The 13,849-nt window shown below is 55.0% G+C and overlaps 5 protein-coding genes across 5 annotated transcripts; 4 read left to right on the top strand and 1 right to left on the bottom strand.

Moving 5' to 3' along the window:
* Positions 1–1,579: 1,579 nt before the first annotated feature.
* LY79DRAFT_665655 (guanine nucleotide-binding protein alpha-1 subunit) lies at positions 1,580–2,817 on the bottom strand (the record flags this gene model as incomplete). Its single annotated transcript, XM_060563103.1, has 4 exons — positions 1,580–1,623; positions 1,695–2,251; positions 2,302–2,644; positions 2,700–2,817. The coding sequence occupies 4 exons, from the start codon at positions 2,815–2,817 to the stop codon at positions 1,580–1,582; spliced, it is 1,062 nt and encodes a 353-aa protein (XP_060419790.1).
* Positions 2,818–4,818: 2,001 nt separating this feature from the next.
* Positions 4,819–6,049, top strand: LY79DRAFT_575666 (uncharacterized protein; the record flags this gene model as incomplete). Its single annotated transcript, XM_060559723.1, has 4 exons — positions 4,819–4,907; positions 5,413–5,443; positions 5,626–5,871; positions 6,002–6,049. The coding sequence occupies 4 exons, from the start codon at positions 4,819–4,821 to the stop codon at positions 6,047–6,049; spliced, it is 414 nt and encodes a 137-aa protein (XP_060419789.1).
* Positions 6,050–10,449: 4,400 nt separating this feature from the next.
* LY79DRAFT_537050 (uncharacterized protein) lies at positions 10,450–12,162 on the top strand. Its single transcript, XM_060556644.1, has 3 exons — positions 10,450–10,705; positions 10,865–10,971; positions 11,108–12,162. Exons 1-3 carry the CDS (start codon positions 10,672–10,674, stop codon positions 11,747–11,749), a joined length of 783 nt encoding a protein of 260 aa, XP_060419788.1. The 5' UTR covers positions 10,450–10,671; the 3' UTR covers positions 11,750–12,162.
* Positions 12,163–13,068, top strand: LY79DRAFT_537047 (uncharacterized protein). Its single transcript, XM_060556643.1, has one exon. The coding sequence runs from the start codon at positions 12,173–12,175 to the stop codon at positions 12,719–12,721; it is 549 nt and encodes a 182-aa protein (XP_060419787.1). The 5' UTR covers positions 12,163–12,172; the 3' UTR covers positions 12,722–13,068.
* Positions 12,710–13,234, top strand: LY79DRAFT_665653 (Tim10/DDP family zinc finger protein; the record flags this gene model as incomplete). The annotated part of the gene is made up of 3 exons (XM_060563102.1): positions 12,710–12,717; positions 12,820–12,889; positions 13,046–13,234. 3 exons carry the CDS (start codon positions 12,710–12,712, stop codon positions 13,232–13,234), a joined length of 267 nt encoding a protein of 88 aa, XP_060419786.1.
* Between the last annotated feature and the right edge of the window lie 615 nt (positions 13,235–13,849).

Genomic DNA, 13,849 nt, shown 5'->3' with positions numbered 1-13,849 from the left:
CCCCCACCCCCCACTCCTCGATTGAGCCTTTCTGCCGTGTTTTCAGATTCGCTTGTGGCGGAGGGGTATTTCCATGTCGAGTCTAGAAATTTTCTTTGACGAACACGCTGCCCACCCCTGCCTCGAAATACCTACCTGTACATCGTAAGTTCTTGCCACATCGCAACTCGCGAAAATCTCAACACCCCCAGCCTGCCTGGCTGACGTGCTTTCCCCCGTCCAACTTGAGGTCTGTCTATCAAGAAGTCTTGACGTTATTTGGCGACGGGACTGCGAGGACGTGCGCCACTCACACCCTCTTTTCAACCTGCTCTCCAGCCCACTCGGCCTGCTCAGCCCCTCCTACAGCGCCTAATCAATTACTGTTTGTAACGTACTTCTTCTCATCTATAGAATCTCCCCCAAGCCTAGATGGCTTTGGCCCATGAGAAGTGGCCGGCGCGCAGTAAGAGACCTACGAATGGAGGGGGCAGGTCGCAAGGGGAGAGGGGGGGGGGGGGGGGGCGAATGGGCTTGGACAGGACCCTTGAATTCTAAAAAAAAAAAAAAAAAAAAAAAAAAAAAAAAAAAAAAGGAAGAGAAAAGTATAAAATAAAAGTCTTGAAGGGGTGTGGTCGCGCGCGCGCGTGTGAGTGCTGCTTGATGATGGATGACTTGGAAACCTGCCCAGAACTGGGCTGTCTCTTCATCCGCCGTGCTTTGCGAGAAATGGTCCCCAGGCGGCCGGAAGCGGCGCAGTCACGCCTATCGGCGCCGTGAACAGCCGAGAGCGGGGAACGGGGCTTACCGGCCAGCCTATCGAACCCTGTGCGGAGTGATGTGCAGAGATCTCCAAGATCAAAATTCTGTTCGCATGATGTACAATGTGATGCATGTCGGTTGAGCTAGCTGTTGTTTTGGGAGGGGTCAGGGAATCGCAACATCTCAACGCTCTCAACAGGCACCCGTCGAGCTCGGCCAATCACCAAGAGCCCTCAAGGTAAGCGATACGTTATAAGCCGTCGAAGAACGGGCACGGCTGGTATACTACAACGCTCAATGTCACAGCAGCTCGATGAATAAAGAGATTTTTCGTAATTAAACAGAATATTTGACCACCTTCCATCCATCGGGCTCTCTCAAATGCATTCAAGTTCATTGCTTCTTTTCCTCCTGCTATCCATCCATCCGGGAATCGATTCCGCCCTTCTCCTCTTACCCCGTCGCCTCGCTACCTCGCTGCTCGCCTACGGCAGGGCTCCGTCCCCCGTGCGATCCCGCCTGCTGCTGTCGCGACGTCAAGTTTGGTACATAGCTGCCCCCCGTCCATTCCCTCTCATAACGGAGCGTGGACCAATAGGAGTAGAAACCAAAAAGTGTGACCGCCCAAGTCCGGGAGGGAATATACCAGGGACGGGTCGAGAGTGGAAGAAAAATACAGTCGCGTAATCAAGGGAATCTTGGGAAACCTTCAGGTCGCCGTCCGTTCGTCGGGAGAAAAGTTGTTTCATGAGCCAGCCTCCCATGACGTTTTCTGGCTTGTGTCATGCAATTAGAAGTAAAGGGTATTGTTGGAAAAAAGCAAACGTTTTGATGGTTCTTAAATCAAGCCGCACAGCCGCAGGTTCTCTTGAATGATGATGTCTGTTTGCCGGGTTAGCCACCGTCCTTTGTCATATTTGTGCCATCATGGTTTGATGGGGGTTGCGACTCACCATTCACTGCCGCCATGACGAAGCGGATCTGAGTCGTGTCTGTCGCGCAAGTAAAGTGCGTGTAGATTTGCTTGGTTTCATGCTGGTTCAGGCTGACGAATCGGTTCAGAATGTAGTCGCACGCCGCGGCATAGTCATCGCCCCCCTCATAGTCGGGGAAATAGTTCTTCATGGGGCTGACGGGAAGCTTCTCCTTGAACCGGTCGATCTTGTTGAGGAAGAGGATGATGGAGGTCTTGATGAACCATCTCGAGTTGCAGATGGAGTCAAACAGTGTCAGAGCTTCCTGCATGCGGTTGACGGTCTCGTCCTCGAACAGCAGCTGGTCGTACTCGGAGATGGCGACGAGGAAGAGGATTGTGGTAACGTTCTCGAAGCAGTGAATCCACTTCTTTCGCTCGGATCGTTGACCACCGACGTCGAACATTCTGTAAGTCAAATCGCCGATGATGAAGGTAGTTTCCGTGATACCCGTCGTCTTGACACGCGATCGCAAGACATCCTGATCGTTGGGCATGTAGTCAGGGGCGGCGATGCGCGCAATGTTGTCAAAGTAGCTGTACTGTTAGCGCAAGCGGCCTACGTGGACCGGACACAAGGCACTTACTATCTCGCAGAGTCGTTGAGCTGGTACTCGCGAGAGCGCTTGAAGCACTCTTGCACGCCACGGTCCTTCCAGAGCGCCTCGATCGCACTTCCGACTTCGGGCGGCAGAACATCCCCTTCAATCTGAGCGGGTTGCATGAAGATGGTCTGGACGTGGTACTCCATGCGTTGGTCCTCGAGGGGCAGTTCCAATGACTCCATGGCCTCGAGGATGACACGCATCGATTGCACCGTGTTGCTGAAGATAATTTCCTTGAAAGATTCGCGTTCATCGCGCGAGTAACCACCCTCGTGGATAAGCTTCATCTGCTTCAGAATTGTCGATTTTCCGGATTCACCAGCACCTAGATAGCGGTCAGGGAAGAACGGAACAAAGGACGGCGAAGCAACCGGACTTACCCAGAAGAAGCATCTTGATCTCATTGCGCTGCATCATTTTGTCCCTCTTCAGCTGGTTCTCGATCTCCTCGTTGCGGGCCTTGCCCTCCTTGTCCTCCGTGCTCATTCCGCAACCCATTTCGGCGGTTTGGTGTCGTTCAGACCGGCAACAGGTACAATTGAATTGATGGTGAGTAAAAGTGATTGGAGGATTTTGGACAGAATTGGGGGGCTGCGTCGAATGGAACCTGAAGGGGATCAGAGCTCGTTAGCCAACCATGCGGCGAGTGGGCGTGATGCCAGCGGGCGAACGAGAGAGACGGAGCGAGTTCTTTTGGGGAGGAGGCGACGGGACGGGGCTGGAATGCAAAACAATCCAGGCGAAGGCGAATAGGAGTAATGAGAAGTTGAGGCCGGGGGAGGAACCGATGTCGAGGAGGCGGGCGAGTAGGCGTGTTTCTGTCTGTCTTGTCTCTCTTCGTGTCTCGTTCGTCTCGCTTTCCCGATTCCCAATGGCTCGATGTCGGCGCCGGCTCAAACTGCTGTTCGCAGGGGGGGGGCTTTTGGTGTGGGTTGTACGTCCGTGCCGCTCTCTCTCGTTCGCGCCTGTGTATAGTGTGAGAGCGACGACGGAACTCACCTCTGTGTCTTTTAGATTGACGATGGGATCAATCAATTGGCGATGGCGTCGAGGAACGCAGCAACCAGGAAAAGAAAAACACAAGCCGTTGGGCGGACGATAGAAGGATGGGATGGTCGCGACGAGATTGCAAGACCAGCAGAAGCAGGAGGGAGAGAGAGAAAAGAGAGGAATGGGTTGGGAGGTGGCTCTAATGTGGAGAGAGGATATGGGAAAGGGCAAGGGTAGATGAGTTATGAACAAGGATGGCAGCGACGGTGCTGCGAGGAACAGAGAATACCTAGTGTACCTAGTGGGAGAGTGGGTAACAGTCGTCGCCGGGGCGGACCATGCGCTTCTAGGCACGGTACTGAGGCAATGTACACGGTGCGAGTAATTAAGCGAGACGGATACACGAGGGGCAGGGAAACAAGGGAAGAACAGAACAGCACTACCTAGTTAGGTAGGTATGCAGAGAATGAGGTCCCCGCTGACGGGATGTCCCCAGCCATGTTGGAGGTGCTGGTAGTGGTGGTGAATGAGGCTAGCGGCTTTTGGGGGCCATCGCCGGCCATCCTCGCCGCTGCAGTAGGTATTTGGTGGGGCGGTGTCACCTGTGAGTCTGTGACCTAATAACCATAGTACGATTCTATCGCCAGGACACAGAGGCGTTTCTTGGTGAACAGTGGGCGCCGACACCCCTCGCATCCCTGACCAACACTGCAAGCGTCTCTATCTCAATGTGTCTTTCCTTTTTCCAAGTCACGCACGACGTCTTCGGAAACACACACACACACACACGCGCGCGCGCGCGCGCAAATCTCACCTCACTCACGTCTTGCGTCAGTCCAACAACCCTCTCTCTTCTGCCACAGTATGAATCGGAATAGGCGGAATGAAAGGGGGCTTGTGTGGTGCACGGTGTAGACAGTAGGCTGGAGGTGCGAATATCTCTTCCCATGGCGCGCCGCGCATCTAGTGCAGGGGCTCAACAGGGGAGGGGTTCCAGAAGCAAAGGCACGTACGATGCAGGTAGGTAAGTAAGTACCGTACGCACTCGTGAGATTCGTCGACCACTAGTGAGTCGGCTAGCTGTATATAGCTAGCGTCTTACTGATAGCAGCTAGTGGAGTTTCATGGCGCTAATCTTGCTATAGAAGGCGGTCAGACTATCTACCCTTCGTTGCCAACTAGCCAGCCTGCTTTTAGTACGTACACAACCGTTGCGTGAGAAAATAGGTATATACAGATCCCTGTTTCTGCCAGCACACTATACCTCTTACAGTGGCCGCGATACCTATTGCCGTTAGCCGGCTCACTAGTGGTCGACGAATCTCACGAGTGCGTACGGTAATAGTACGGACGAAACCTGGATTCTACCCTTCCCCCCCCCTTTCCTCCGCCTTTTTTGGTGCTGCCGCTAGTAAACCGCCTCTGGCTCTGGTGCGCGGCGCGGTACGTATCCACTGGTACCTGCTTTACCGTGGCTTACCTCAACCAAGACAAGGTAGATACCCACAGATGAATTTAGCGCCGATTTCTGCTTTGGCCTTCCCTGCCAAAGTCTTGTCTGACTATCTGTCGCCTGTCTCACCCTTTTCCGAACCAAGGTACGGAGTACGCTAAGATACCTTCATTCTCTTTCAGCGCCGTCTTGTCGTCTGCCTGCAACCGAGCTATGCCTGCACCATTATTCGAGAAGCTGTATGGAAAGAAAAGAAGAAGAAAAGAAAAAGAAAAGACAAGCTGAGGACCTGTCTCATCGCCCGCCGTCGAGAGCACGCAAGCCGGGTAGATGGGGGAAAACCCTTGCTGCTGTATCCGTAGGTAATCAATTACACGATTGGCAAGGTCCATATGTCACCTCGGCCTCGGAGACGAGAACCAGGAATGTCATTCAGTATCCGTGGATCCGCACCCGGGCCATTTTGCAACGTCGAAATCTCAGCTGACCAGGCCGATAGCCGGTGGGGGAGTCGCCCTGCGAGCTCTAGCGTAGAGGTCTCATCCACTCCAAAGCCGCCTGCAACAAAGCCGGAAGCCCCTGGGCGATGCGATGTTGGAGGTCCCCTGCTGTGTTGTTGTTGTTTTTCCTTGCCACCTACCTTGCACTAGGTACCTTGGGTGCACATGCCCTACCTACTACGTATACATGGCCTGACTGGTCTGGAGGGTCTACACTAATGTTCGCCGCCCTGACTAATGCAGAAAGTCTCCTCACATTACCGTCGACTATACGGATACGGTTTAGAAGAAGCACGGAAATAGACTAGCGGCCTGTGTCAGCCCTGTGTAAGAGCTCGGGCTGAACCTGTACGAATCGACTAGCCCCGCCACGATTTGGTGTCTTTGTCTACACCCATCTCGGCTCAGTACGGATTCAGTGGAGGTAGACTGCAGCGCAGCATGGGCATGAGCATGGGCATGGGCGGGGGCGGGCATCGGACTGCCACTAGAAGCGGATTCAGTGCAGACGAGAAGCACAAGCCACCTGCTAACACGAACCAGGCCGGAAGGCCTCTCTTTCTCGTACCTGACGGACACCTCGTGTTCCATTGGCAGATCCTGTGGATGGTAGGTACGGGTTGAGATGACAGGCAAGAAAGGTACGGAGGCAACCAGCCTCGAGGGAGTACACTATTACGATTACCCTCCTGCCTTCCCGGGCTACCTAGGGGTTATGATACTACCTTAGTGCCATTAGGTATACTCTGTATGCCTAGCCTCTGTTGGCCGCATGGCAGATATGTAGCAAGGAGTCACCTGGTTTGATCTCAACTACCGACGGAAAGAAACTCTAGGCGCGGCTGTCTTCCTTTTGCTCTCGCAATTATCTGCCGCCAAGTGAGGATTGCTCGCGGTACTGCCGACGAGTCCTTGAATCCATCGTCCGCCGATCTGTATCGATCTTCATTTGCATAATTTGTCCGACTCATTACCGAGCCATCCCACTCGAGGCGAGGCAAACCGCACTGCATCTTGGCCTCGCAAACAATCAACCACCAAACTCCCCAGCTATCCAGCCGCCGTCTCTTGTTGAATACTGCACCGTCTTTACCACCCCCATGGTTTTTTTTTTTTCTTTTATTTTCTTTCGTTTTCTTTCTTGCCAGTCAGGTCACAAAATCCAAACTTTTTGGACGGACAAAGAAACTCCACCCTAAGCAGGTGCGGAATTGCCGCGATGGAGGGGGCTAAAGGTCGGTCCGCACGTTGGCCGCTGTGCGGCGCCTGCCCTCTGCAGACTGCAGCTAGTAGGTATCCTGCACTCTTTGTTGTCCTCGGAGCGCTGTCAATAATCTTCGAGAACCGAAAATGGACCGGCACATTGTTCTAGTCTCTCCCGCTGACTTGTGCACGGAACCCCATGTTTGAGGCATAGTCCCATGGCCACTCCAACTCCATCAACCGACGTTCCTGATTCATCATCCATCCGCCTGCCTGCCTCTGCTACCCAGGCAGTCCTCCCTTGTTTTTGGAATTCGGCTTCCCGATTTCGAGATCTCATCGAGCTTCCCCTCGCCCAACGGAACGGAACCGAACGGCTATCGGGCCTCACCTGCCGTGGCCCAAAGCTAGTGGGCCGGCCGTATGCGCTCCCATACACTCAGATAGCCCATCTCGCGTCCCCTGCGATGCTTGGCCGTCTGGCTTTCTTCAAAATGGCATACGGTATAACTGCATGCTCACCCTATGGCTTGGGCTGGGACACTAGAGCATTCATAACCTTCAAGTCACAAACCGATCGAGCCCCGACGTTAGCTTTTGCCTGAGAACCTACGTCTAAGCGGATTCCGGATCTAGTCGATTGTCCGACTCGCTCACGCCCCCGCGAAGACATCAGAAAACACAAAATATTCACCCTTTGTTTTAAGATTAGGTCTAATATGAGACCAGTTTCAACGCAAAGATATCGGATTTTACCTATACCCCGGGTGGCGCACAAACTGCAGAGGCAAGCAACACATGCAGGCAACAAGGACAAGCGGCTTGCATCAGCACGCCATATTTGACCGGGAGACGTGGCGTTGGATCGCCGTCAAAGCCCGTCTCTTGCTGAAAATTAAGCCATCCATGTCTGGGATGTCAGCTCAATCCCCGCCCCATGCATCCACCCAAACGGAAGCCATCCGGATGACCAAATAGCGCCCTGCCGGCCCGATGCTTTTTTCCACAGAAGCCGTCGAGAAGCTGGCAAGCATAGTTATGTGGCCAGCCGTCGCACCCGATACTGTTCTTCGCAGTACGCCCGATCCATACCGAAATGTTTGCTTTTCGCTGCGCCACCGACTGTCTGTTTGCTTCCACTCTCGGCCGCTAGGATCTGCTGGAAGCCGCCATCGAAGTGAGGCTTCTACTATGTACATCCCGCATCCCAGGTTGCAAGCTGCATGGTTCCCATCCCATGATGGGTGTATATCCCACAGCCCGGACTGGGCACCAACACCGACAGAGTGCAAGAGCACTGCAGTAATAATACCCTACTCGGAATCTCTGCACATGTGCTTCTTGGTCCAGCACACTACGGCTGGATAGTCTTGTATTGCCTCTGCGATAAGCCATCCGCCTCAAAGCCGCCGAAGTGACTTCGGCCCTGCCTGACCCATTAGGGCCTTTTGACGATGGCACAAAGAAGAGCCCAGTCGTGCTCGTTTGCGCGGCTTGGATGGGTGGGAAGAACGTTTCTGCTGCACTACTAGTACGAAAAGCCATCAGCCCAAGCTCCCCGGCAAGCGACGAAGGGCTGATGGTCAAAGAAATACATCGTTCGTCCTGACTCGAATTTGCTACGTTGATTGGTCATGAAAGCGCCGCCATGGCTTGGAATTAGGTTCGCCCAGGACAATCACGGTATCCAATAATTGTGCCATCGGTCTGAGCGTCGAGCGCTAGCCCCCGCCCCAGCCGCAAGTCGAACATACTGTACGGAGTACCAATGGACGCTCCGGCGCTCTAGCTGTATAGACCACGAAAACTCGGCGCGCGAACTGGCCAATCGAACCGTGAATGGATTTGATCGCTGGCACGAGAAGCTTGAAGGCAAATTGCCAAGATTAGCATGCGAAGTCGCGGAGGCTCCACGTACGGTTTGTGTATCGAAAGGGGGTGGGCGCGTTGGTACAGTGGAAAACAGTTCCTCCGGTCCATCGACCGTCGAACGGAGGTCCAAGATGGGAGTTTGGAACGGCCAGGCCCTACCGTTCCTCTGGCTGCGCTGAAACACCAAACCATACGGTGTGTTAGCTGGCCACGCAAGGGTGAAATCGACCCCCTGTCTGTCGAGACATCTCAAATTTCACCCGCAGTGGATTCTAGGCCAAAGCAAAGAGGTCGAATGCTGCCGAAATCATGTCGATCAGACAGTGATATCGGGGTATGATTTTTGCTGGCCTGAAGATGCGCGCTTCTCGAACCTGTTCAGGCCTGACGATCACCACCACCAAGTCCTGAACGAACTTCTGGGGGTCACGACGGGGCTCGCGACACTGTTGTTCTCACTCTTAAAAATGCGGTGTCAAGAGTGGGTTTCTGGGAGTTCAAGCGGTAGAGTGGTTCTTGCTTTTTCCACCCTTTGCCTGTCGTAATCCAGACTCCTTGCTTCTGGCAATCGGTCCGGTGTCTCACGGCGGTTGGGCCAGCCGTACGAGACTTTGAGGGAGTCGGAGGCAAGACAACAGACTGTTGCGAGTCCAACAGAACAGCAGCGAGCGAGGGCCAGCCGTTGGGCCCAGAATTTACTTAAAATGAGCGCCACTCGCAACGGCGTTGCGTAAGCAGAGCCAGCAGAAGGGATTGGCGAGCGGGCGGGGAGATTGGCACCTTCGAAATAAGGTAATTTCGCGCATTCGCTGGATCTTTGTAAGCGGGTGGGCGGAGATCATTCGCTAAGAGTAACTACTACCTGACTATTCCCGCCAGTAACAGGGAGGCCACATGGCATGTGAACTCCTTTTCGACAGGGCGCGAGGATCTCGTTCAAGTCATTGTCATTGGCAACACCTGGGGACTCGTAGCCATGGCATGCCCGAAGAGGCAAAACTGTGGAGTTGCAAAATCGGTCCACCCGGAATCACGAGAGGGACTCCTTTTCATTGAAGGGACCCGGTAATTGTGGAGGCTCTTCTCGTTTCCGAACCGGGCCCCATCCAATGCCGTCGTCGCGTTTTGGCTGGCGAGTCCACAGCTCGGAACCTGGTAACGTAGATGGAGCGTTCTTCGCGTTCTCTAGTGCATTATCATGCAGGAACAAGCGAGCGAGGCTGCTCTGCAAGGTCTGTCTGGGGCGAACTGCATTAGGGGGTTCTTACCATCATCTTGCATTCCCTCAGAGAAGCCCCTGAGCGGTGCTCCCTCTGTCGAGAATCAGCGTCATTCCTTCCGGGCCGGGATAAGCTGATTCGGGCAGTGGGTACTCGGACCTGTGTATCCGACGGCTCGTCTCTCGCCGAAGGAATGTCAATCGATTCGAGAAGCCACCGGAATTCCAAAAGGGAGATATTCCAGAAGGCCCGCAGAAGAACACACCATCCCTGCGCCTGTCGCTTGTGTAACGACTGTCTGGCAGATCACACAGGTGACAGACAGCCAACTCAACTTTGATCACGGAAGATCCATGGCACAGGGAACATCTCGGTTCATCGTTGCGGGCATGGACGTCCATTGTGGCTGTTCGAGTCTTGTTTCGGACGGTGCCTGATCCTTACGGACACAGAGGATCTTGAAACGGAGCCGATTTCCATGCTCGCCGTACTGTGCAGCCGGCCTCTTAGGTACGGCCATTAGACCTGATCTGTCTCAGTGTGACTTGCGTGCCAGGTGTCTGCCGACGAACGCAGCGCAGTGTGATCCTACTCCTTTCCCATCAACGCCCTGTAATCTGCCGTGGGCGTTGTGGCGCTTCTCAGATCACTGAGAGGCTGTCGTGAGACGAACGACGGCGGCGCACGGCTTCTCCCCCCCCCCCCCCCCCCCCCTGTAGATCACTCGAGTTGAGCAAGCAGCACGAGGCGATCGTGCTCTTTCCCGGATCCACGGTGTCAGGATGCTGTGTACGACACGCTGGAGCGGTCAATGACGGCTCATCAGCTGCCGGACAGCGTCACTGAGCCGAGCCGCACCGCATGCAGCCCGGCGTACCAATGAGGGCGGGGACGGGAGCGGAGCCCCGGTCGGCACTGGCGTCATCGCCCGAGTCTTGCTCCACAATCATGCGGCCGAGGCCGCAAAACAAGCTTGCTTAGCGCCGTCCTACCAACCTCCTCCTCGCCCGTATCCCGACGCGCCTCGCTAGGCTTGTCTCGTTGCCGGCTACATCATTTCCCTGTCATTCTTTTTCTGCCAATTGCAACCGGAACCGCATCGAAATTGACCGTAATGTCTATCCCTATGAACCGCTTAGGCGGTCGCGGTACGTCTTTTTTCTTGTCTCGCTTCTCGCGCTTCTCCTTTTGCCCTTGAAAGCCGCGGCTTCAATCCGCAACCGCCACGGACGTTGGGGGGAGGGGCAAGAGAGTGACATGCCGCTAGGAGGATCGCGCTCACTGACACGCTGAGGATCTTATTGCAGCCTTCAACCATGCCAACGACGATGACGATGACGTCGAGCGCGAGTACGACCGCCTCCGTGACGCCGCCCGCGAGGAAGCCAACAAGCGCAACCAGTGCTTTGAGCGCGTGAGTACATACTTGACCCCCACCTCTTATGCATTCATTCTCAAAACCAGCTACAATGTTGCGTCTCTTTTTCTCCCCTTTTCTCTGTCCCTCCCCCCCTCTCTTTCACAACGCGCTCATCCCCAATGCATCGCAGTCCCAGCAAGCCTACCAATCCGGCGACGGCGCGGCGGCCAAGGAGCTCTCCAACGAGGGCAAGCGCCACGCGCAGCGCATGGAGGACCTCAACCGGCAGGCGTCGGAGTACATCTTCCGGGAGAACAACGCCCCGGGGCGGGTGACGGGCAGCTGCATCGACCTGCACGGCCAGTTCGTCGAGGAGGCGGAGCGGATCTTGGAGGAGCGGGTCCGGGCCGACCGCGCGCGCGGCCAGGACCACCTGCACGCCATCGTCGGCAAGGGCAACCACTCGACGGGTCACATACAGAAGCTGAAGCCGCGCATTGAGGAGCTCTGCCGCGAGATGGGGCTGAAGTACTCGACCGAGGACAACGCCGGGCGGATCTACATCAACCTCCAGGGCGGGGACGCGACAATGCCGCCGCCGCCGCAGGTCGGGAGCGGACACCACGGCGGGCAGCATCACGGCGGGCAGCATCACGGCGGACAGCAGCACCAGCAGCCGCACCATGGCGGGCAAACGCATGGCGGCCAGCAGCAGCACGGCGGCCAACACCATGGCGGACAGCAGCACCAGCAGCCTCAGCAGGACGAGACCGGCGACCTGGTTGTCAAGCTTCTCAAGAAGCTGGAGAAAGCTTGCTGTATTGTCATGTAGAGGGCCCGTCGCCTTGGAGTGAATGGGCTTCGTCCCGTTTGGCTCGAGACCGCCCAGTCTTTTGTGGTTTGGCCACTTGGGCCCGGCTGCGCATTCACCTGCCTTTCTTGGATACCCGGCGGGTTGAACGTCTTTGAACAATGTGCTTTTTGGTAACTGAAGAGACCACGAGGTGCCAGCTTGGTCCTCCGTCATATATATTTAACAATCTCAGACACGCTCTCACTCCGCTTGTGTATGTGTATGATTGTGTAACATGTTTTTCATTTATGTATACTTCAGTGTTCCGTATGCTCTTCCGGTGTGAACAAGACATGTGACGGGTATGGTGGAAGAGGAGCGAGGAGATCAAACTCCCCAGTGAAGATGACAACCGGCGGAACAGAGCGAAAGGCAAGCACCTCACTTTGTACTTCTTATTAAATGCTTAGGCAAATACCGTCTTTTTTCGTTGTCGGTAACTACTCTCGGATAGAGCTTGCGATTGGATCTCAGTTTAGTCCCCTCCCCTCCCTTTCTCTTGTTCATCCTCAAGACCCTCGACAAAATTTGACCGAGGGCATCATGTCCTCAGTCAAAGCCTCTGGGAACAAACGACGCCTATTGCTTGTTACCCAGCATGGGCCCCGCCCGGGAAAGCGATGCATTTATTTGTTACCCGAGTCCCGAGCTCCCAGGACGAGCACCAGAAAAAAAAGAAAAAAAAAAACCTCCTTAAATCCTTATCGGTTATCGCAGCTCCAGCAGTCTCGAGGCCCTGGCCGCTCATTGGCCAACGCCGACCGGGGAAAGCTTTCCATCTGCGCAATCGCTACAGGTAAGAGGGAAAGCCGACCTTTGTCAAAGAAATTTCACCGTCATCGTCAATCAACCAACCCATCACTCGTCCATTTACGAACCTCACGACCGCATCCAATACAAACACACCAAAAGACACACATCGAACCCACGGTATCTAAGATGGACGCGTGAGTCGATGCCACCCTCCCGGGGGGGGAATCTCGAACTAGAGATGAACAACACTGGGGAGAGAAATGGCATAGCTGACGCGCATCTCATCTCCAAAACAGCCTTACCAAGACCGAGGAGGCCCAGCTCCAGCAGAGACTCCAGAAGCGCCAGGTCAAGGAGTTCATGAACGTACGTTGTTCCGTATTGTCCCATCGTCGTGGCCTCTCCCATAGCCCCCCTTCACCCCCCCCCGGAGTTTCCGTCCTTCAATCTTGTCCCAATCGAATCCCCTTCGATGAAATCCAAGGCCTTCCGCTGACGTATCTGCCATCTCTCGCCCAACAGCTCTTCGGCAACCTCGTCGACCACTGCTTCACCTCATGCATCGACGACTTCACCTCAAAGTCCCTCTCCTCCCGCGAGACGGGCTGCATCACCCGCTGCATCCAGAAGCAGATGTTCTCCCAGCAGCGCCTGAGCGAGCGCTTCCAGGAGCACAACGCCCAGATGACGGCCCAGATGCAGCAGCAGTAGTAGATTGACTCTATGCCCGCCCTTCCCTCGGTTCTCTCGAGCGGGGGAAGCAAGGGGCGCCGCAAAAACGACAAACGAGACGTGATTGTAAAAACAGAAAACGGCAAAAGAGCAGCGGTCCTCGTGGAAACGACGCCCTCGGAAGCGCGCGCAGAAATGTAATACTTTACCATTCCCAGCATGCGTAGGATGTGCCAGGGCCGGGGTGTTGGTGTTGGGGGCTGAGGTGCGAGATCTAACAACGTCCGATCTTCGTCAGCTAGCCGACGGAGGGCCACACCGAGAGTGGCTTGTTTCGACGTTGCAGCCACGGATGGGGGAGGCTTTTCTTGTATACTACGACTTTTCCCCAAAGGGACGCTGGATAGACGTGTGGCATGGCATTTGCGGGTGTGCAGAAAGGACACTACCAGATGAATGGGAAAGCAAAACAAAACCCTACTCCATGAGCCGATTCCCGCCATCCTTCTCACGTTGAATGACAGCTCGGGACTGACTTGGAGTGCTTGCACTCCCTCTTCGTGTCATGTTGGTAGTTCCCAGCCGGTGTGCTGAGGGTATCCGCTGATTTGAATTCTACATGAAATACGGGGGGGTCCAGTGATTGCTGGAAAA

Source organism: Colletotrichum navitas, assembly GCF_030913465.1.
Source record: "Colletotrichum navitas strain CBS 125086 chromosome Unknown LY79scaffold_3, whole genome shotgun sequence".
Lineage (NCBI taxonomy): Eukaryota > Fungi > Ascomycota > Sordariomycetes > Glomerellales > Glomerellaceae > Colletotrichum > Colletotrichum navitas.
The sequence above is the reverse complement of the archived record's forward strand: the minus strand, read 5'-3'. Positions and strand labels throughout refer to the sequence as shown.

Excerpts from the sequence above, each read along its gene's own strand:
- LY79DRAFT_537050 (XM_060556644.1), top strand. The coding sequence starts at position 10,672 with ATGTCTATCCCTATGAACCGCTTAGGCGGTCGCG. Across the intron at positions 10,706-10,864 it reads GAACCGCTTAGGCGGTCGCG|CCTTCAACCATGCCAACGAC; the intron begins GTACGTCTTTTT and ends ATCTTATTGCAG. Across the intron at positions 10,972-11,107 it reads GCAACCAGTGCTTTGAGCGC|TCCCAGCAAGCCTACCAATC; the intron begins GTGAGTACATAC and ends AATGCATCGCAG.
- LY79DRAFT_537047 (XM_060556643.1), top strand. The coding sequence starts at position 12,173 with ATGCTTAGGCAAATACCGTCTTTTTTCGTTGTCGGTAACTACTCTCGG.